The 22,553-nt window shown below is 42.5% G+C and overlaps 1 protein-coding gene across 1 annotated transcript in view; it reads right to left on the bottom strand.

Annotated features, from left to right (window-relative positions):
- The window catches only part of SIM2 (SIM bHLH transcription factor 2), a 61,598-nt gene that overhangs the window by 35,632 nt on the left and 3,413 nt on the right, over positions 1-22,553 (bottom strand). The window contains exons 2-4 of the mRNA XM_086765274.1: positions 17,568-17,650; positions 14,521-14,610; positions 8,176-8,284 (exon numbers count right to left, since the gene is read on the bottom strand). Coding sequence (XP_086621400.1) covers positions 8,176-8,284; positions 14,521-14,610; positions 17,568-17,650 — 282 coding nt within the window. The remainder of the gene's footprint in view (positions 1-8,175; positions 8,285-14,520; positions 14,611-17,567; positions 17,651-22,553) is intronic.

Raw genomic sequence — 22,553 nt, 5'->3', positions numbered from 1 at the left:
TTATTTTAATCTTATCTCCTCTATACTATAAAGGTGCACATGTTCTACTCTTATTCTTGTGTAATCTGCAAAGCATCTGGGTCCCACACAGCACATTGCTGACTAAAACAGTATGCAAGTATCTTGGCTAGACTCTTTTGTGAGCATAACAAGACTGTAGCTTTTGTGAGACACAGGAGAGAGAAACGCCACAACTTCTGTCCCTGAATTCTGAATGTTGGTTACTCAACTTCTAGAACAAAAGAGGTAAAAGCAGTGTAGGACGTATGCAAAAGAGGTGACTGCATAGTAACATACACAGTTTTATGGCTGCCCATGAAGCTGGGAATCCAGAAGTGACCAAAAGAGCCAATGTGAGAGGTGGCTTGCAAATGCCTTGGGTGGACTTTCCTCATGACACGTTCGGAAGCAGACCTGGAGCTGAACTAGTGGAAAATGAAGAGTCAGACCTGTAAGCCTGGTGCATACTGACCGTCTTTATTATTGCTATGCTAGAAAGAACAGTGCAAAAGTGAGGTAGTGACTAAAACTATTCTGCAACGTGAAATAGTGCATGCAAAGTATGAAAATAACATTTCCCTGCCCTTCAGTGGTATGTGTGGTCAAAACTGATTCCAAGTAAGAGAGAGGAAATAAAACAGTTAGACATACTTTCCCTTCTTGCTGTTACACTGCAGCACCATATGTACACATGCAGGTTACAGACTTAAGTGTATACCTCTGAGAATACTGCATCTTCTTTTTAGCAAATGAGTGGCACTAGTTGAATGATAAAATATAAACGCCTTACATGACAAAAGTGCAAGTTATGTATATAAAGAAAGCAAGTTCCTGTGCACATACTAAGTTGAAAACTGGAGTTTGTGGGCTGACTTGGTTCGCCCTGGTCATGCTTCTGCTGTGGTAGGAAATCAATCAGATCTGTTGCTAGCCTCTGTCCTAGAGTTCCAAGCTTGCACAAGCTGCCCAAATTTCCTCCCCATTTGGACAGTTTGTTCTGTATCCTGACTGTATTCAGAATCCTGTCAGTGCCGCAGAGAGTAAATTGTCTGTATTACCATTCCTGTTATCCAAACTCAGCCATTTGCTAGCATTTGCCCAAATCTTCCTTTACTCCTGTAAGTGATGCTTCCAAACTCTTCTTAGGGAAGAAACTCAGCAGGGCACTAGCCAGAAAGGAAAATAACAGTTTTTGCAGTCTGAAACACTCTACTCTCTTTAGTATACTTTACTGTTAATTACCAATTAACATTCTATTTTTGTACATCCAAAGTAATAGTATTTTATTAGTTTCTCAAGTTTAAAATAACACTAAGCAACAGTGGCAATAGGATCATCATGTTAAACCATTATCTTTCAAAAACGGTTCTGCTAGAAAATATTTTTAAATTATTTAAAACAAAAAATTCTATCAACATTTGTATTTTGCATATGTACTACTATAAAAATTTATTTAAAACTTAGTGTAAAAATGATCTTCCCAGACGTACAATTTTCTATTCCCATCTTTTAATATCAAACACAGTGTGTGTAGGGAAGAAGTTCTTCCCTGAGGGGAAAAGTTTGCACTGGCATTTACAGTGTCCCTTAAAGCATCAATCAGAGTGGAGAAAGCCTGACATAATGTATTCCACAATCCTTGTGTAACTTACATTAGGCTTATAACTAATCATATAAGAATTATCCAGTTATTAGCAGACAACTGGAATGTCTACAATAACTACAGTATTCCTCTTTCCCTCTGTCTGCTCTGGGGAATGTTAATGAACTGCTTTTAGTACACCATGCTTTGGTGTCCATATCAGCAAAAGTTTGGAAGCTGTAGATATTTTAAAGGATTAAAATCTCAGAAAAAGCATATGAAACCAACAAAAGGTACACAATATCTGATTCCAAATACACACATGTAAGAGCAGCATACAATGCTGAATCCCTCTCAGCATTGTTTAACGGCTTGTCTTAGGCAACCTGCAGTGCAAATACCTCTTATTTTGCTTGCTTGCTTGTTTCTATTCAGCTGCAGTGATGACAGGTGCACTGAGTAGTCATACCCGGCTTGCATTACCCTGATATTTCATTCAAAAATTTCCTTCTTTATTCTTATATATATGTTTCAGGAAGTACAACATTTCCCAAAAACCTGCAGACGGTTTAATAAGTGTTACTATCCTGCTACAAGTCTACCACTCTATGCTGCCGGCTGTTAAAGAAAAGTTTCTGAAATAATGGTTGGTAGACACACTTTTGACAGCAACATTGTTTGAGGGTTTAAGGTCCCAATTTATCTTGATATGTTCATCCCAGTTTGTGTTGGTATGTTGTTTGCTCTAACGAGCTTGCTAGGGGGAGTTGGTTGCAGTCAATAATCCTGGTGCAATCCTTAACATTCAGTCCCTGAATGCCAACCACTTTCAGACACATTCAAAATGCTTATCACTTCTGGACCGGGCACCCTGTAACAATCACTTCACAAACCTTTGCCAGCATTGTACCCCTACCACTCTAGTACCAAGATGGTTTGCTGCTGAGCTGTAGCAGCTTAGACTTAATAGCCTGACAGACATTTAGGTTTATGTCTTATATGAGGTGAGGAAAGGGACAAACTCGTCACATGCCTCCATAAAATTCTGGAGCTGTTGCTGGCTAGGCAGAATTTTGCATGGCACCACAAACACAACCTACTAGGTCTCCTGCACTAATCAGGGGAGACCTGCAGCACGCACTGAGTTTCTACAGTCAGTCATAAACGTAACCTTGCTGTCTTCCAAGATCCAGAAACTACTGTTATATCATTGTTCCCACATTTTGGAGCCCAACCGCCCTGTCAGATAACTACCTTCTGCCCTAGCAGGAGAATCTCATCCAGTGGACCCAGTTTGTTAGTTCCACTAGAAGAAACAGAAAAGAAAAGCTTTCAGAGCTGTAAGTGCTCAAGGAAAGACAGCAGGCATCAAAACCACTTCTCTACAAGCTAAGAAATAGGTTTCTCAGTCCTACATCAGGAAACAATTCCCAGGTTCCTGTTAGTTAACTGCTGCATATCTTAGGATAGAGACCCAGGAATCTTGGTATGAGCCCATGCAACAGATACGAGAGGTACAGGGAGTGCAAAACTGAGGTGTAAGGCTTCACGGGTAAAAAACTAAGCCAGAATACAGAAAAAAAGCTGCAGACCAGAAATACGTTAAGCAGTATTTGGAAAAGCATCAAGGGTCAGTGAAGTCATCTGAGATCTGAGCACAGCCAGTACACATCTTTTGGAAAAGATATCAAATTATTCTTTTTTCTTCTTTTTTCTTTTTCTACTAACCCATCCCAGTTGAATATAATGGATTCATTTTGTGGCAACTGGTGCAAAGTTGGCCTAAAGACCCATGTGAGGTGATTTGCTGAGACAAACTCTACCTTTAATGTGCATGTCAGCAAGATTATTATTTTTTTCCCCACCCCAGCCACCCTCAGAAAGAGAGTCCAGCTGTTGGCTTCTTTCATAGCAAGGGATCAGTATATATTACTTTACATATTCAATGCTGGTCATGCAAGTAAAAATGCAACTTAAAGACTTTGTAAGCTAAAGCTGAAATTCTCCAAAGCCTCCACAGATCATGGGGCTTACTGCTTTCATTGAGTCATAGCTTATAGACTTTAAAGGCCAGAAAGGAGCATTAGATCACAGGTCTAACCTGTACATCACAGTTCATTAAACTTCATCCAGTTACTCCTGTGCTGAGCTCAGTAACTTCTGTTTGCCTAAAGCGTATCTTTTATAAAGGCATACAGCCTTGATCTGAAGACATCAAAAGAGGAAGAAACCACTGCTTCCCTCAGTATTTTGTTCCTGCGGTTAATCAAACTCCTAGTTATAAATGTATGCATTATTCTAATTTGAGCTTTTGTGGTTTCAGTTCGCAGACATTGGTCCTTGGTATGTTTTTTTTTTTCTAAAACTGTCCTTTAGTTCCCAGTGTTTTCTTCCCTTGCAAGTATGCATACACAGTAATCAAGTCACCTCTCAATCTTCTTTTTGATAAAACAAACAGATGGTGTTCTTTCATCTCTCATTATAAGCCTTTCCAGTCCTTCAGTTATTTTTATAGCTCTTTTTTCTACTTTCTCCAATCTGACTTTTTTTTTTTAAGTGGATAACAGAATTATACAGAAAAATTGGGTGTCCATTTCACTAATACTATATCAAGAATACAATTATTCATCCTTGCTATTTCTGTGCACTATTCGCCTGCTTAAACGCACAGGGATTTTCCATTGCCCCTTTTTGCCACGGCATCACAACAGGAGCTCACACTGAGCTGTTTGTCCTTTATGACCTACAAATGCTTCTCAGAGTTGATGCCTTCCAGTTTCTCTCCTCAAAATCTTTCCATACCGTAACTCACTGTAGCACCACATTGGACTTATCTAAAGAGTGATGACACAACAACTAGTTCACCAACATCTGTTTTAACAAATTCTATTACATTTAATATTGCTATGAAGTCCCAGATTCTGGAAGCATGTGATTATTCAAGAATTGTTGCTACCTTTAAAAAAAAAAAAAGTGTCTACCCTCTATGTTTGAAGATACGCCTTGCTGTACCTGAAACATTAGGAAGTCCAGGGTAAATTTAAAAAAAAACCATAAAAGTTATAATTTAAAAAAGCTTACACCTTTTAAACTAATGTATCTTTTTTTTTTTGGTACTAGCCTGAGATACCTGAAGAAAAATAATGTGATAGTGAGCTTATATAAAGAAATCTACACTATGTCTGATTTTATGCAGTGAGAAATAGTTTGGGTTTCACTAAGAAATAAAACTCATGCAAATAACATTTCTAGAGCCCAATAGCTGCAAGGCTTCTACCTTTCTCATGGTTTTTGATCTTTCAGAGAAGCTTCTATGGAACTGATGAAGTACTGGAAATACAGAGGAAAGTTTGAAAAGAATAAGGAAGGACAATGAGGAAGATTAAAAGGAAATTAAGAAATACAAACAGGAAGAGCATCAAAATTTACAAAAACTGTAAAACTAGAAGTCAAAAATAATCTGTACTCTCGGTTATTGAACAATAGTAAGAGAATGCCACCAAGTCTAGATATGTATGTTCATATTTATGAATTTATTTCTGTCGTAACAGATCTTATCCCACTACAACTGCTGAAGTAGCAACCGAACTAAAAACATATATATGTATCTGAGAATTAGCTGAAGAACACATCTTGGGTAAGTAGTTACATGAGCTAAGCTGTAAACTTGTGCTGTGAACCACTGTGTCTGTAGTGTAATATTGATTTTACTTCTGAGTAATGGCACAGACTGGAGAGATCAATAACGCAATAAAGTTATAAAAAGAAAGTTTTTATTTGAGCCAGTGACTTGATGATTCAGATGTGTTTTAAAGGATTAAAAGAGATAAAATCAAACTGAAATGACAAAAAAAAACGGTCTTTAAAAAGTCTGTTTTCCTTTTTATTAGAAAATAAAGCTACTCTCACTCACCTTCCCCCTGTACTAAGTTATTCGTAAAACTCTGTGTTTTATTTAAGTATTCAAAATGTCTTCTAAGAGCCAGACAGAAGTTTCTTCATTCCTGACTTTTATTAAGAAGATTTCAGGGCTTCACTGAATAAAAGTAGGAAACCTGCTTTGATTTCTGTGGGCCAGGTAATTTCTGGTTATACCTCAAGATTAAATGTATACACTGTAGAAAAGGGAACGACTGGCACAGGGAAGACAAATATAAATAAATATTTGGTTACTCTATCAATTTTAAAAGATTTAGCTACAGATTTTGTATATTCTAGTACACCTCTTCACGAATTGTATGAGGAAGAGACACACAGGATAAAGATTTGCATAAAATAATCCCTACACAAACCAGAACACAGCTTAACTCCTTTATTTATCTTCTCTGAGTCTAGGAATCCAGATAAGATGCTGTTATTGTGAGGTTTTTATCAGTTTCCTCTGCTACACAAAATTTTACTCAAAATAAAGTGTATGTAAATAGATCATATTTCAAAGTAAATTTTCTTTTGCCTTTGCACTGTTGAGAAACCAGCTTATAACATTGAGCATTGAGCATGAGCATTGATGCTCATAACAAATAGCATCTGTGTAGAAAGACACAAAGAAAGCTACAGAGAATGAGGCATATACCATCAGCAGAACTTCAGCTTGAAACAGTTGCAAGTAAACTGAAATTAACAGTTTCAATTGTGTGTAAAGTCTTTTCAAACGCAACCAGAACATAACAGAATTACACTTCACAGTGAGGAGAATTTGTTAAGGAAATAAAGAATTTGACCTTAAGTAACCAAAATTTGAAGGACCTGATTGTTTCAGAAAACAAATGCTAATAGACAAGATAGCATCCAGAGACATCCAAATGTAACGAAGAAACAGGCAGTACCTAATTTTGAACAAAAAAAAACAACCCTTCCAGAGCTGCGGTAGCAGTGTGCTGTCTCACTGCTTCTAGTAAAACAGAGTTATGATACTGAAGAGAGAACAGCAAGAGCATTTGACACAAAAATGAATTCCAATCCGTTGCCCATGACATTAAAATTGTAATAATCTCCAACTAAGAAATGTAAAACAAAAATATTATAACAAAACCAGGAGGCTATTGCTATGAGCAAGGCGGTGGATACAAAAATGACTTACTACTAATTCTGGATACTAGCAGAACTGCATGAAAATGCATCAGTTTACACCAGACATAATCCCTCTGCTTATCGCTAAGGTAGAAAAAAGGAAAAAAAAAAGTTTTTTTAAAAAGGTCAACATTTAAAAAAAAAGAATCCCTGACAGAGGAACAAGCGAACTATGAAATAGTTGAGCAACAACTAGAGTCAGAAGAGTCCAGGAAAAATAAGGGGTTTTTTTAAGACACTAAGGAGTACACAAGACAACCTATTTGGGGAGGAAGAAGAGAGAAGGAGACTAAGATAATTCTTCCACTTATACCACCCAGAGCAGTACAGTGCCTGCTTCCAGGCACATTAAACTTCCCTGCACGCAGGGTACATGGTTCTGTGCTGATGGAATCACAGCGATCAGAACAGTGGTGAGATTGCCAAGTACAGAAAATGCACAGGCACTAGAACTGTGAAAAAAAAAATTGCCTGATCCTAAACAGAACTGTAGTGTGAACACAAAGCTCCTCATGCTTTTACAAGCTGTGTCTTAAGTCCAGTAAAAACCATCAGGATGTGAGCTCCAATTGATGAAGCAATTATGAAATGTATGTGAAAGCACGTTGTATATGATGGAGTCAGATTATTTCTATTTTAAAGTTTAAAAAATTACCCCTGAGGAAACAAAAGCTAATGAACAAGATAGCGCAAAAATGAGCATATCTTTGTTAGTTATATAGTAGTTACAATACCAAAGTAACAATATAATACATAAAGAGTTATGTTATTTATGTGTGATGTCTGAGCACAGCCAGGATGGACAGTCTGATCCAGGTGTTCACATAATCAATAAGAGTTCTGCTGTCTTCCCTGACACTCTATCCATCTTAGCATCATGCTGTATGGGTACGCGTGGGTGAATCATCTGCAGCACCTGAACAGGACGTGTGGAGAGGCTTGGTGAATCAGTGATCCAGTATCAAGGCAATAGGACATTCTTTTCCTGGAGAGTTCACTCTTTTTATGAGTTTCTAAATGTAGGTCATTTACAAAACCCATTTTTGCTCTTCCTACAGTGGAGGATGTTAGGTCTGGCTTTTTGTCCAGGTTTCACATTTAACTGTTGTTTTTATAATAGTAAAAGTGTCTTCCTATATCCCAATTGACTAATGTGTTATTCTTTTTTTTTTCCACTAAGACCACGTAGCCGCAGCTGTGCACAGCTAGACCACTGCAACATTCCGGCAACCTCAGCAGTGACAACAAAATAAAAGAGATTAAATGGCCACTGGGCAAAATCTAAAAATCTGTTTAAAACTGCATGGACTCCGTGGCATGAAAAGCATGATTTAATCTAGGATACCTTTTTCCCTTTAGTACAACAAACCAAAATCCTGGGTCACACTTTCAAGGTCATGCTCCTCCTCCGTTAGCATACATGGCTTCATATTGGATGAATATGAATTTGTCATATTTCAGCCTAATCTTGTTAATTTTTTCTAGCTTTTCAGTGGTAGTTTGATCACAGATCACACAAGTACCTTGTAAGAGGTGAGGATGAAGAGGCTGGTGAGCAGTAAGAACAGCTGTCATCTCATCATGATCAGAAGGATGTATGTACTCATAAATGCTATTACCAGTAAGCTCCACCTGTGAAGAGACATGTAAGACATGAATCAGTGCAGTTGGCTATTTTTTTTTTCCTATCCCAAAAGCACTCTTAAGTAACCTGCATACATTGCGTCTAGGTAACTACATACCATTTTTTAAACGTAAGCTGAATGTATCAAAATCATGTTCCAAATTATACCCAATAAACTGAATTAATTCCTTCCTCAGCAGTAACTAACATTATAGGGGCTTTTGTGGGAATTTCTGGTGATGATCCAGATACAGAAAGTCTGCTATTGAAGAGAGCTGGCAAACGAAGTGATAAACTAGAGCAGCTGTAGAAATTGTAGATTGCCACAAAATGGTATAAAATCTCTGTGAACTGTATTAATGTCTCTCAAGAAGACAGATATCCAGAAAAATAATGTTTTTACAGGTTCCCAGAAACTATCACCTGCATTCAACTGGCAGCTGAGCCTTCAGAGCCAAACCACTCGACTTACACAATTCCTTTTTGTCTTTTCAAAGACAATTCACCACACTCAATCCACAGTAGCGTGAAGGGCTCAGAACAGTAGCGAGTGAATTCAAAAGGCAGACTTCCGTAGATTTTCATGGGCACTGGATTGAGCCTTCGCTGGTTCAAGTAAATGTGCACAGTAAAGACTAGATCTATCTTAAATATCTGTGTATTCCCTCTTCTCACTTGAACTTTGCTCACGCAAGAAAGTATTTGTCTTTCCCACTGTTGTACCCATAATAACTGTTGCGCAAATAAAAATGAATGGTGTGCACCGTATGTCCTTTTTGCTAACTCTATTTGCCACGTATAAAACTCAACAACAAAAAGTCTCCAGATAGATGCAGTAATTGATTTAAGGAGTGAACCAATACTTTGAGCCTGTGTTTTAAATTAGTGTCAGGCTGCCCAATTGTTCAGCGTGGCCTGATGTGCCTTGGGCCCCCAAGATCAGAGACAGCTGAGAGATGAAGTAATTTAACCTATTCTTCTGAGCCAACCCTACTGATTTGCTAAGATGTGTGAGTTGCCTTTTCTTTGGAATAAATGAAGTTGTCTACCCCACAAAGCAATCTTTTTCCAAAAATGTTTCTCATCATTCCATTTAGTGCATTATTCATGGAATGTCTCTTCCCAAGACTACGCAAACTAACATTTTTTCTAGCCACTTATTCCCCATTGCTTCTTTCCAACAGCCCCTCCCTGCAAATACAAAAACACCAACACTGGTTGGATATTCTAACCAGAATAAAAATTTGCTGAATAAGGAAAAAAAAACAGAGGTAAAAAGAATAAATGAATGGAGATATGGAGAGAGAGAAAAAGAAAGAGAGAAAAAACGTAGAGAGAAAGAAGTGAAGAAAGAGGAAGAAGGAGAGCAAGAAAAGAAAGTAAGAGACAGAGGACAAGAGGGGGAGAAAGAGAAGGAGAAAGGATAGGAAAGGGAAAGGAAAAGAAATTATCTATGCTGTTTCATTTATATAATTTTCTCTAAAAGTACTCCTTAAAAATAACTGTCTGTTCCTTTTCAGGATTGTAACAGGTGGGGACCTGTTATAGTAACATCCCATATTCAAGCTTTAGCGGCAGAGGAGGAAGGAGAATATGCAATCTCACTGTGAGTCATGCTTCTCTGTGCTTCTGTTGGTTTTTAAGTACGTGGGGAAAAACATTGTAAATATCCACAGCTATCTCTGTAAATATCATAATCACCTACAGACATATTAAATTGATTTTTTAAAATTCTAATAATTCTTATGGTTATGGGCATTTCATTGGCCTATATGCTTAGTAAATCAAAACACATAAAAAAAAATATTGTTGCAAAAATGCACAGCTCTGGTCAGTGTTCAAACCAAAATGAGTATCATTTGTGTCCCTGTTCTTATTTCATCTTTGGCTAATAGTGATTTTGCTGAAGAGTATATATTGCCTTAGGAATTAAAACAGTTGAATTAGAGAATACAATATTCAAAAACAAAAAAAAAAAAGGTGGCTATATGCAAGCAATCTCTCCCTTCAGTATGAAGACTTTCTTAGAAAAACAACACCAACTAACCTGACTAGCAACATCAGCTGCAGTAATCCAAAATATCTTGTTGCATCTCTGCTATTACTGGGTATAATCACAAGCACATCAACATGCATCTACTCTCTTACAAAGTATAACTCATGGGTATCTCTTGCTTTTCCAAAAGTCACTACCTATATCAAAAGGACTGCTGAACAGAAATACAGGTTTGTTCACAGGATTAACAGGAGTGGACCCAAGGTCACAACATCATTTGAACTGTAATTTGTACCTCAGGGCTTATATCTAAAATTCAATACTACAGTGCTTTGTCAAACTAATGACTAGTTTTTTCTCATTATACATATAGGAATATTTTCTACTCTGATGTATGCATTTGCAACCCCAGCAAAATCAGCGGGAGGTGAACACACAACACTGAAACCAAAATTGACTGTAAAAATGCAAGTGGAAACATAAAGCAGTCAGCAAAGAGGTGGGGGCTATGTAAGAGTCAAATAACCAAAATATGTATACATAATTTTGAAACTGACCACAGTCTCCTGCTACGCATAGTGCACGCATGCTATTTTAAAGCCTACAAAGAAACACTGAAAACTTAAAAAAATAAATCATATGGTTCAATTCATAAACCTTCTAAAATCCCATACCTCAGGTTTATTAAACCAGCTTCCCTGATGCAGCTTTTTAATATCTGTAAATACCTGCTTACTACCAAGTATCGCTGTTTCCTACTAAGAGGTTTTTTATGTGTAATTCAGCTGCACATTTTTTTCCTGCCAAGAAACGATTCATAATAAACACAGAAGACTAAGTAGATGGATTCTAGAGCAAATAATTACATATTTTGCATTTCATATACTTATTTGATGAAAGTAAAATAAACTCTTGGAAAAGTTCGGATGTTTGTGGTTAAATATTTCAAGGCTTGTCAAAAGTCAAAGATAAGCTTGGCTCCCTCATGGACCCAGAAAATGGCTGGAATAAGCTCCAGACTTTCAAAATTAGAAAAAAAAATACCTTTCACTATTGTTTCCTAAGAGGATTTTCCTCTCCGTTCTGTGTCTTTGGACTCTAAGGGGAAAGAAATATTTTGGGAATTTGAACGTATTTGTGGAAAAAATGGAAAAAAGAGGTAAGAAATTGGCCCTCTCGGCTAGTACAAGTCAGTTCAACACTGCTCTGAGGCCAGTTCAAATTAGATGGTGGAGAAATTCCTAACCATCAGTATTTACAATATTTACTATTACAGTTGAGAGCAAAGGCAGATCAAAATCGAAGGCCACAAATTAAGCAATCAGTCCGTGAATGAAGATGTAGCCTTTTCAGAAATATTGTTTTTGATTCTCTGATGCTGCAGACAGAAGTGAGTGAAGTAGTGCTGAAAAAAAAAATCCTTAACAGTGTTTTTAAAGTTTAAACTAGCTTAACTACACCAGCCAGTGAAGGGTTATTCAGAAGCTCTGATTTATTTCTGCTGAAGTTAAATTCAAGATCAACTAGAAGATAAAGGCTACTGTAGTAGGTCTCCAAAAATATCCTGCAAAATATTTTTAAATGGACTTTTTATTTAGTTTAAATATATATTTTTAAACAAATTGCACTTTAACTGGAAATTGATGTGTGGACTAGTTAATTGTCAAATTATTTAATAAAAAGGCCTTTCTATGCACACTCTAAAAGATTTTCTACAATCATCATCACTCTGGTCTCAGCTTGTATTGGCTGGGGCTCTGTGAGAGCACTTGTTGAAAATATAGTGTGGGATTATGACTTGGTGAGGGAGACTTGCAGAATTTGCTTCTACAGACCAATCTCATTCTTGTTGATGTCAGTGGCAAAACTCCCAGTGATTTCCAGAGAAGTAAGAACAAGAACTCATTTAGAGCCCTGGGAAGCTTACAGGAATATCCTAGTGTTGATATATTAATATCCTAGTATGTAGGAGTAGCCTAGTATTAATGCTAGTACTACCTAAAGCAAAATTGTCCCTTCAAAAATAGAACATTTTTATTAGAGAAATAGCAAGAATAGATTAGATTATAAAACAGTATGAGGAAAGAGAAGGGAAAAACACTGCCTCGTTTCGCTGGATGTTTTATTTATAAATAAAAAAAAATGTATGCTGTGAAACTGCTGGAGCACTTAGTGTTTTGAGAGCCATTCTAGAGCTTTCTGGGGAGTTTGAGGTACAGCCCATTCATTTAGAAACCTCTGATAAAGTGAAACATTTTTTATTTCGCTTATTAAACTGACCTCAATAAGCAGTATGACCAAATCCTCTAGTTTTGCTCAGCACTTCTTGCACTACAGGTTATAGATACTTACATTTGCAATGCACATGGAATTCAGTCTGTGCAGAGAGCCGTAAGGGTGTGAGGGCTAAATATGACTAAAGCCCGTAAATGCTTTCAGTACACTCTCCTTGAATATGGCCAAGTCTGCTTAGTGCTCTACTGATCCCATAGCTCTTTAATTTTGCCAGATGACTGGGTAATACTGAGATCTATGAGATCTGATTATTTGATATTCTTCAAAAAGAAAGAAAAGAAAGAAACAATTTCTGGACAAAACCTGGAAGATCTGTTGGCATTTATCAAACAGCAATAAGCATGGGACAATGAGACTTTACTTCAGCAAGGACAGACGGGAACACTCAGTGCTTTGGAATAATTGTACTGACTAAATGAATCTATTTGAGCAGTCAGAAGCGTGGTGGATCTTTTCAAAAGTGAACGCAAGAAAAACTTTTGATAATGCTGTTGATTCAGAGTAGAAAATATGGCTGTTCTCTAGGAAAGTTTATTCTAAAACAAAGCAATATTTAAAGTAATTTGAACATGCATTACATGTTGTGAAAAAACTGATACTATACTCTTAATAGACTCAATTGAACAAATTGCTTGGACTAAGAATGTTCCCTGGACACATTTTTTGAAGTTGCCAGGAAAAAAAAAGTATCCACACAGAATACTGATTCTCGAAACTTTTTCTAAAAAAGATTACAGAAACAGGCATTGTAGTTGCCTTTGGATTTAGAAGTGGTGTTTATGAGATTATATACTTGCTTTTTCTAGCCATTTAGGGTTCTATTTTTTCTCATAGCTGCTAATTCACATTCAAAGAATTTCACAGGTTTTCAACCAAAAATATTAGTTACTACCAGAGTTAAAGTACATGTACAATCTCCACAACTCAGCCCCTTCTCTGTTTATTGGAATAGCCACAGGGCATATTCCCCAGCCTTTTCAGAACATCCTGTGGTCTCTCACCTTCATCTCCTCATTTTTCTTCCCTGTGCTATTAAGTCTTTATTTCACTTTATTTAGCTCTGAGAAGTGTTTGAGATGCAACTGGTTCTGAAGAAACAGCTCTGTTCCTTGCAAGTCTCGTCCAGGGCCCAGTGAAATTAATTAAGAGTTTTTCTGTAGGATTTCGGCAAGCTTTAGGTCAGGTGCTATCAGGAAATTTGTGTAACATATTTACAAACAAAGGTCTGGAAGCTTGCTCTCTGCAATAAATTCAGGCTATTTGCCCTTGTGCCTGTCCCAAGAAGGCAAAAAATTAGAAATGTCCTTCTAAGAAAAAAGAAAAAAAAAACAATAAAAACCCCCTTATACTTCTTGTGCAGAACAGTAGTAAACTGAGTTTTATGAGTTCTATCACAAGCATATAAAACGCTTTACTGAAAAGACCACTGAGCTGGAAAAACTCAGGAAAAACTACCCTGAATTCCATGTGAGCACTCATAAATCTGCCCCCCTCTTTTTTTTTTTTTTCCTAAAGCACATTTACCATAAAACTCATGTTCCACATCAGATTTCCTCTCTATTTCATAGCAAGTCTCAATATCTTACACAATCTAAAACATATAGACTTGAATTCTAAACTTTATTTCTGATGTATAGCGTTACCACACAGGCAATAGGTTTGGGTTTCAAGCTCTGTATATATCTGCAATTTGCAATATCGTGTTATTTATTACCGTTCTTAAAGGTAATGAGGAGTAAAATACAATGAACAAGAAAAGATATAAAGATAGTCATGATGTGGTTGTAAGTAAAGGAAAACTGAATATTTAAGTAAGGCTATTTGTCAGAGAATAAAGTCAAAGCTTCAGATACCCCTAAAAACCAATGGCCTTATACACATGGCAAGATACTAGTGTTAGCTTCCAAATCTAGTATCCATATTTAATAGATACACAGAATACATCGCTCATACCTGCGATAAGCCAAGATGTACCGATGCTGTTTCTGAGATGTACATTATCTTGCCATCCGATGCTACCACAAACACAAAGCCATCCAAAGTCTGAAAAAGAGAAATATGTGGGGTTAAAAGCAAGCACTCTGTTTAAATCATTTACAGTTAAAAAAATTTTGAAGTCTTTTGGAGGCATATTGCTATCCAACTTCAACAGCAGTAAATAGCAGCAAAATTTAAGGAACAGAAACCTTTATGTAGCGCCGTTCCTACAAACTCTATGACACGCACACACATTGTGAAATCCAATTCATTCCTCCTACAGATGCTAGCTTTACTGCTTCACTTTAAGTTAACATTCTCCTGTTGATTCTGCTTATTTTAGCACTTAGTACAAATCCTGAGCTATGTGGTACTTAGGGGAAAGTCTAGGACTATGCAAGCCATTTATTATGGTATAATTGGCAGACACAGCTTACTGCGATTTGCAATATATTTAATGACACCATAAGCAATGCTTTAAATTTCCTTGACTATATTTTGAATAATGTCTTTCTGAACAGAGGGCTGCCTGCTACGTAACTATGCAAACTTAGGAAAAGAAAGTAAAATAAATCAGCATTCAAAACTTTATCACACCTGAAGAGATATATTGATGCTTATTAAGTTATATCTCTACCGTTTGTGAATCCCTGCTAATGGTAATACCTAATGGAAACTTGAGGTCAAATTCTGCAAATTCTTATTGACGAGATATTGATTGGTAGGTAAGTGTTACTTATGTGAGTAGGAGCTAAAGTTTGATTTAGTAATGTATCATTCATATGAGAAAAAAAAAGAATATGATGCAAACAGTACAGGTTAGCCAAAACTGGCCACAATTTGGATGTACAAATTATCAGTTTGGGGGTACCTTGATTCTTCAGTCCCCAATTTGAGGCATTTTTTCAAAAGTATCTGATATTCTCAGTCCAGAAGTATCGATTATCTCTAAGCAGTTTACAAAGCCTTGATCACCACATACATATGAACATCATTGGAAAATATATGTGGAATAGAAAAAGAAAAAAATTTACAGTACACAGATAAAATAAACACCTATTTTAATTCATCTTTTAAGTTATTGAACCAGGAGAGAAGCAATAAATTCCTGTATGCTTCGTGTTTTTACATGCTGCCCCAGTAAGAAAATATTCCAAATTATTCTCTGGCCTACTAACGATTCTACAGCATGTAATTGAAACCAGATTACTCTTTGCCTTTACTTTTTTTTTTTTTTGGAACATAAATTAAGTTTTGTAGAAGTATTAAAATGGGAAGTAAATTATTGCATCTTTAGCCATAACTTTGCTTTTAAACACTGTCATCTTGCAATTGCTCTGCCCAGTATCGCAACTAAAACCGTGTCAGTGCTTCCATTACTGCATTATATGGTGCAGCAGGTCTCTGAGTTCCCTGTGCAGAAAGGCATATTGAAGCTGAAACTTCCCATGTAAAGTTTCAGTCTAAGAAACCTTTAAGAAGTTTAGAGTAAATGGGGGTTTATTGAAATGTTAGGCATTCATAATTCAAAAATAACTGAACTGTAAAATGAGTATTACAGGTAATTAGCATATAATGTTACTTAAGTTCGTTTAATGCCAGACAAAATGCTAAAGAGCTAACAGGGACGAGGAGCAAGTGTAACTACGATGATTTCTACGACATAACTAGGTATGTATTTTCTAGGTAGACCAGTGATTGTGGAACAGCTGGCATCAGCTACTTAGACTTCTCAAGGCTAGAAATACCTCCACATGAGATAATTTTGAACTTTTATCAATTTCCATTTACGATGCGCGGTCAACAACGCGTGCCTCCAACCACCCTAACGGACAGCGCTCCCGCTTTTCACTTCAAGATGACCGGATGACACTTTGCGGGGCTGCGGGAGCAATTCAACGACCGTGCGCGGCGCTCCAAAGGCCGGACGGCCCCGCACAAGCCTCCTTAACCTCCTCCGGAGCAGGCGGCTCGCTTCAGCCTGGGCGGAACGGCGACCACCTGAGGAGGGGGGCTGCGCACGGCCCCTCCAGCCACGGAAGGGGCCAACGGCCCGGGGCGCGGGCCAAGGGCCGGGTCTCGGCCCGAACGGCACCGGCTGGTGGGGGCCGAAGGCTGGCGAGCCCTCCTGGCGACTCGGCGGTGGGAGGGAAAGCGGGTGCGGGCCCCGGAGGAGAGTTTGTGTCGGAGATTTCACCCCCAGCCCGAGCGAGCAGTTAAAGCAGCGCCAGCTCTGTGACCAGGAATTAACCTCCCACAATAAAAACGGCCGTTAAATGATTACGGTTTACTAGGTCTTTAAAATCGGGGGAGAAAAACCCTTGCTGTATTAAGTTCACGTATTAAAAAAGAAAAAAATAGAGCTAAACGTGAGTTTTTTGGTTGTTCGGTTGTTTTTTTTTTTTTTTTTCTTTGCCCCAGCTGGCTGGTACACAAGCCCCAGCCACGACTTCCTACACTCTCGTCCATGGAGGGGGGAGTTCAGAGGAATTCCAGAGCAGAATTCCAGAGCGAACAACGCTGTTTTCGGGTGCTAACGCCCACAGGAGATCCTAACCTGGGTGCGCACCCCCGGCCTCGGCAGCTCTGCCCTCCCTGACAGGGTTTCTCCTCCGGAGTCACCGGCGGAGAACGACGGTCCCCGACGCCCGGCACCCCACCGGCCTAAACGCCTTCCCCAGTTGCCGCTGGCCGGGGGCTGCCCGCGGGACAACACCAGCAGCTCTTGGGCGCCTGGTTCTCGCTTCTACGGCTGGGGGACGCTTTGCCTGCGCCGAGAGCCGGTTAGTGCCGTGGTAAATTGTTACTTCTGTCAAAGGCGAAAACAAACAAAAACCCCGGTAATTGAAGTGGTTGGTGTCTGGGTTTTTGTCCCCTCCCGGGCGGTGTGAGGAAGGCTTCACCCAGGCTCCTCTGACTGTGCGGGGGAGAGGAGGAGGAGGAAGAGATGCGGGAGGTTGGTCACACCGCAACACCAGACCTGCGATGCGCAGCGCGTAGGAGAGGAGGGAGGCGTCCGCTACCTGAAGCAAATGGGATCCGAGCTCCTTGGCCACGTTATCCAAGGGCCCTATCCTGCTCGGCTGTCCCCAGGCGTCGCCCAGACCTGCAAGGGAACCAAGAAACTGGTTAGAGCCGGACCCACCCTGCCTCCCCGGCGTTCACACCCGCACCGCCCCCAACCCGCCCGCTCTCCCCACTCCACCCGCGGGGAGTGGGGCTCGGGAGGTGGGAAAGGCCGAGTCCCTTCCACACACGCACACGCGAGAACCTCGCCTGTCTTCAGTGACTGCCCCGGCCACGCGTGCTCCCCGCGGGAGGTGCGGCAGGGCGGCCCTCGACACCCGGCCGCGCTGCCCTCCGCCCCTGCCGCCCACGCCGGGAGCAGGGCTTTGGCCTCGCCGCCCCTCGGTCAGGTTGTTGACGGAGCTGTGTTGGGGCGGGGGAGGGGGGCTTGGGGCGAGAGGAGGAGGCTCGTCTGAGGTTTGTTTATTTGTTTTTCCTTTCCTCCACGCAAAGAAGGCTTGCCCCAGCTCCCCGGTGGACCTGAGACCGCTCACCACCCGTGCCAGCCGAAGAGCTGGGGGCTCATGTCGGCACCTGATGGCAGGCTCTGCGGGGTGCCGTTGCCCGCAGGAGCGCACGGATTGGGAGACGGGACAGGGAGGACAGGACCGCATCCATTTAATACCTTTTTTTTTTGAGAGAGAGAGAAAGGACAGCCCTCGGGGCTACAGCACCGCTTCCGAGAGGCCTCGGAGCCCTGAGGGTGCTCCTGCCCACGGTCCCCTGCAGCCGAGAGGCGCTTCGGAAGGGCCAGTGGGGAACGGCGGGGGCGCTCGGTGCTGCCAGCCCGGCGGTGCTGGCGGCCGGGCCGCGGTGACGGGGACTCCGCAAGCGCCCCTGGCTGGCAGCGGCCGGGGACATCGAGGGTCCCGCCTGCAGCTTTTCGCGTGGGCGCACACGGGTGCCGCGGTGCCCTCTCGCCCACCAAGTGCTTTCACAGAAACCCCCCGCCGCAAGCTTGCAGGGGCAAAGGCCGCTGCAGCGGGAGCCCCACTCGGCTCCGTTATGGGAAGGAGAAGTTGGCACCCGGGGGGAAGCCTTGCCCTGAGCTCCGGCTTCGGAGCGTGGTTCCTAAACGTCCTGTCTGAAGCCTTCCCGAATCCGCCGCACCCTTTGGCGGAGCGTCCGCCGGTAGCCCTCGTCTAGAAACGAAGGGAGACTTTCTGCCCGCTCTTGGGGCGTCCCTGGGGGTGGGCAGGATCTCCCACTGAAAAAAAAAAAAACGAAGGGCCGTGGAGAGGACTCCTGGCAAAACGCGACTGCCCGCCGTGCCTCCCCTCGAGTTTCGCCTGCCCCCGGTGTCCCCGCGTCAGGGGAGCCTGGTCCCAAGCCCCGCGCCCGCCTGGCAAGCACAAAGGAGCCTGCGGCTGCCAGCGCCAGGCAGGGCACCTCGGCCGGCCCTTGCGCCTCCTTTTTGTCGTCAAAAGGCAGTAACAGCACCCAAGGTCGGTTTTAAGAAGAGGCATCTGTCCCCCTGCACCGTGTGCGTCGCTCCAGCTGCCCCAGCGAGTCCCCCCAGACTGTCCTGCAGAAGCGCGCTGTGTGCGGCCACGCTTTTTTTTGTGGGTAGGGGAAGGACACTTTCCCTCCTCTGAGAGAAGTGTTTCAGAAATTTCCTTTGAAGAGCCAAACGAAAAGTCACGCTTTTCTACCGCCATTTCTCAATATGTTATTTGGAGAAGGCTCCTAAACTCCCAGGGAACCATCAAAATATTCTTTTTGCTGAAACGCTGCTTCCCCTGGGCCGGAAAGTTTGAGGATTGCAGAGACATCCTGCAGTCTCTTTTCCCGGAGCGGTAAAAAATGCAAACGAGAGAGCCAGCCGCGGTGCTGCGCGGCTCGCCCTTATTACGGTTCACTAACCGCAAGTCTCGAAACATGGGATTGTAACCCTAAGAAGGGGGTTACGCTTAGAGGTGTAAAAACTGTCCTGAAAAGAGCCTTAACTTTCCGAAGGATGAAGCGGATTTACTCCTTGAGCTGCTCACGAAGAAGCTCTTCAAGAACGAACCGTGGCTCTGCCGCACCCGTGCGTGGCGATCTGCTCCGTCCTGGCTAGCACGGCTGACCAGGTACGGCTTCACAGCATCCCCCAAAACTCCACTGTTTTTGAGGTTCTTTCCTAACCCAGACTGAAAAAAAAAAACAAACTTCTGCAGATTTGTTCCCTTTGAAGTTCTAATTTGGAGCTGCAATTGCGAACTTGCATCAAACGCAAACGCGTTTGGTGGATCATCCTGGCATTCGTCTAAGCTTCTTTTAAAGCCAGCGAATTTATAATATAATCCACCTGCAGATCGCTTTAAAGGTGGAAAGAAAACGAAACGAATAAAACCTGAAGTTTACAATGAAGGACTCACGCCGCTCAGCCTGTCTGCCGAGAGGTTTGCGGACCCGCAGCCTACCTCCTGTAAACATATGGATGCAATAGACTCAGCCGAGCTGCTCCTGCCCGGCCAGTAAAGAACGCACATTTTCACTCACTGGACTGGAGCGAGGCCAAAAGAGCCGCCGACACAAACCGAGCGTTTCCTACATCCCTCCAACGCGGCGGGAGTTTGCTGGGGTGGCCCCGGCGGGGAAGGGAAGGCTGCCGGGTCTTTAACGGGCTGTGCTGTGCCGGGCGGGTCGTTTTGGAAGAAAACGTTTTAAAATCCCCCGTGGCAACACGAATTACCTGCGACACTGGCCCTTAGAGTCATTTCCCTGCGAGAGAGCGAGTAGCTGTAGCATCTTTCCTGCCAATGCTGGGAACACCCGTGGGGGTGACCTGTCGCTCTGCCGTCGGCGAACAGGGATGAGCTGAACCCCAATCCTTGTTTGCCCTCCGTTTACTGGTGCGTCTGTAGCGACCCCCAGTCCTGTCCCCAACGGGCCCGTGTTGGGAGGGCAGGACGGGCACAGCGAGATGCCTGGCGGGCAACGCGAAGAGGGGAAACAACCGGCCCAAAATCACCGTTGTGCCCTGCAACCCCTCCTCGGGCACGAGGCGGCGGGTTCGGCTGCGACAACGGCGTCTCAGGGACACAGAGGGGGTTTTGCACCGACACCCCTAAGTACGTGCTATTTTACCAATAAAAGACGTGGGGAGTCTCACCCGAAAGCGTCCCCCTCCCTTCGGCAAACCTGGGCGCGATTCCCTCCCCCCGCCCCAAGCCAACCCCACCGCCTTTTATCGTCTCTGTTTTTCAGAGTACCTCAACACTCACTTTGTACCATTTCCCAGTTTCCAAGGCGAGTGGGGGGTGAGTTAAACTGTAATAAGATCTAGAAATATTTGGGAACGACTCCCACCTTTGCTCACTAAATACATAAATTCGTACACACACACATTTGAAAGCCCGGTAGCTTTTCTGCTTGGGATTCTGCTAAAAGAATTACTTAGCGATGTATGACTTTAAGTATCGGATTGCCCTGTAACTTGGAGTATTTCCTTTGTGCCTTACTGCATTGTTCCCCGGCTCCTCCGGAGCGCAGGGTCCCTCCGCGTTACTCAATCGCCATCCTTCACACGGAACCGGGCTCAACTACAAGCGCCGGGATTTTCAGCGCCGTTTCTCCCGGGGGATTTTCTCCTGCGGCCGGCAACGGTGAAATCACCGAGGGGCCGTCTGGCTTTGGTTCCCTCCTCTAGGCGAGGCCCGGGGTTGGATGGGGAAGGGGGTGACCGGTCAGCCCGGGAGGCAGGGGAGACAGCGGGGCGAGGGGCAGAGACGGCACCTCGCCCTAAGCCGCGTCTGCAGCCCCGGGGCGAGGTATCTCAGCCCCGACGGCGCAGAGGATCGCACCGCTGGGCGGGCGGGTCCGAGGGGCCGGCCAGGGTCTGGAGCCGACCGGGAGACCCCGGCCCCAGCGAGGATCACCTCTGCTTGGGGTAGGAAGCTCCCACGTCGATTTTTCTTTAGGAAAGAAAAAGGCTGCTTTAGCTTAATTTCGGAGGGGATGTGCTGGGCCACCCGCCCACCTCCTCTCTGCGAGCTTCAGCGTCACCGGCTGGAAAGGCAGCCGGGGGCTGGGCAATGGGAGCGACGGCTATAAAGATCAAGACGTTAGTTTGAAAAAAAAAAAAAAGAAGAAGAAGAAGAAGAAGAAAAAAAAAGGAAAAAGGAAAAAAAGAACTAGTCCTAGAGGATAAAAAAAAAAACAAACCAAACAAAACAAACCAACCAAACAAAAAAAAACTAAAAAAAAAACCAAACCAACAAAAACGCTCTCCACGACAATCAGACAAACCCATAGCCGGCTCTTCCCGGCAACCCAGAAACACCAGACCATGCTAACCGGCCCGAAATCGGGGACACCACAAACGGCTAGGTCCCACGGCATTGACCCCTGCACTCCCCTCCCTCCCTGCCTCCCCCGCCGCTGCCACCCGTCTCCGCACCGAGGGGCTGCTGGCTCCCGCAGCCTGGGGACGGCCGGGCAGCTCCGGGGAAGCCCTAATAGCACTTTTGTTTTAGTAAGAGCTTTAAAGCCTCTATTAGCGGTTATTACAATAGAGGCACGGCTTCGTAGAGGGATTACTGACGCCTCCAGCTCGGGCTTAATTTATTTAATTCATTAATTAACCTCTTCCGAGTGTGCGTGAAAATTAGATGGAATAGCTGCAATTCGCCTGGGTTTTCTTAAAATATACATTCACTGCCAGGTTTAAATAGGGACCTAAAACTGTGTATGCTCCCAGTTATTTCTATCGTCTACGTCTCGGCATAAGGAACAGGTTTAAGATCTACCGCAGAGCCATTTTATTCCGATTGTTTTGTATAGAGCATATTATCTTTCGAGTAATTTCTTAATTAGCTCGTTCCCATCCGGTTTAAACACTCATAAATGTGCAGTGTTATAGTCAGTTTTGGAAACTGCGTTGGGAATGGGGGAGGGAGACGGTCCCAATTTAACCAATCTGCCATAGTAGGGGGAGTAGAGAATGGCGGGGTTTGAAA

The sequence above is a fragment of the Chlamydotis macqueenii genome, chromosome 1 (assembly GCF_036417535.1).
Source record: "Chlamydotis macqueenii isolate bChlMac1 chromosome 1, bChlMac1.mat, whole genome shotgun sequence".
NCBI lineage: Eukaryota > Metazoa > Chordata > Aves > Otidiformes > Otididae > Chlamydotis > Chlamydotis macqueenii.
This window is presented reverse-complemented; position numbering and strand designations above follow the sequence as displayed.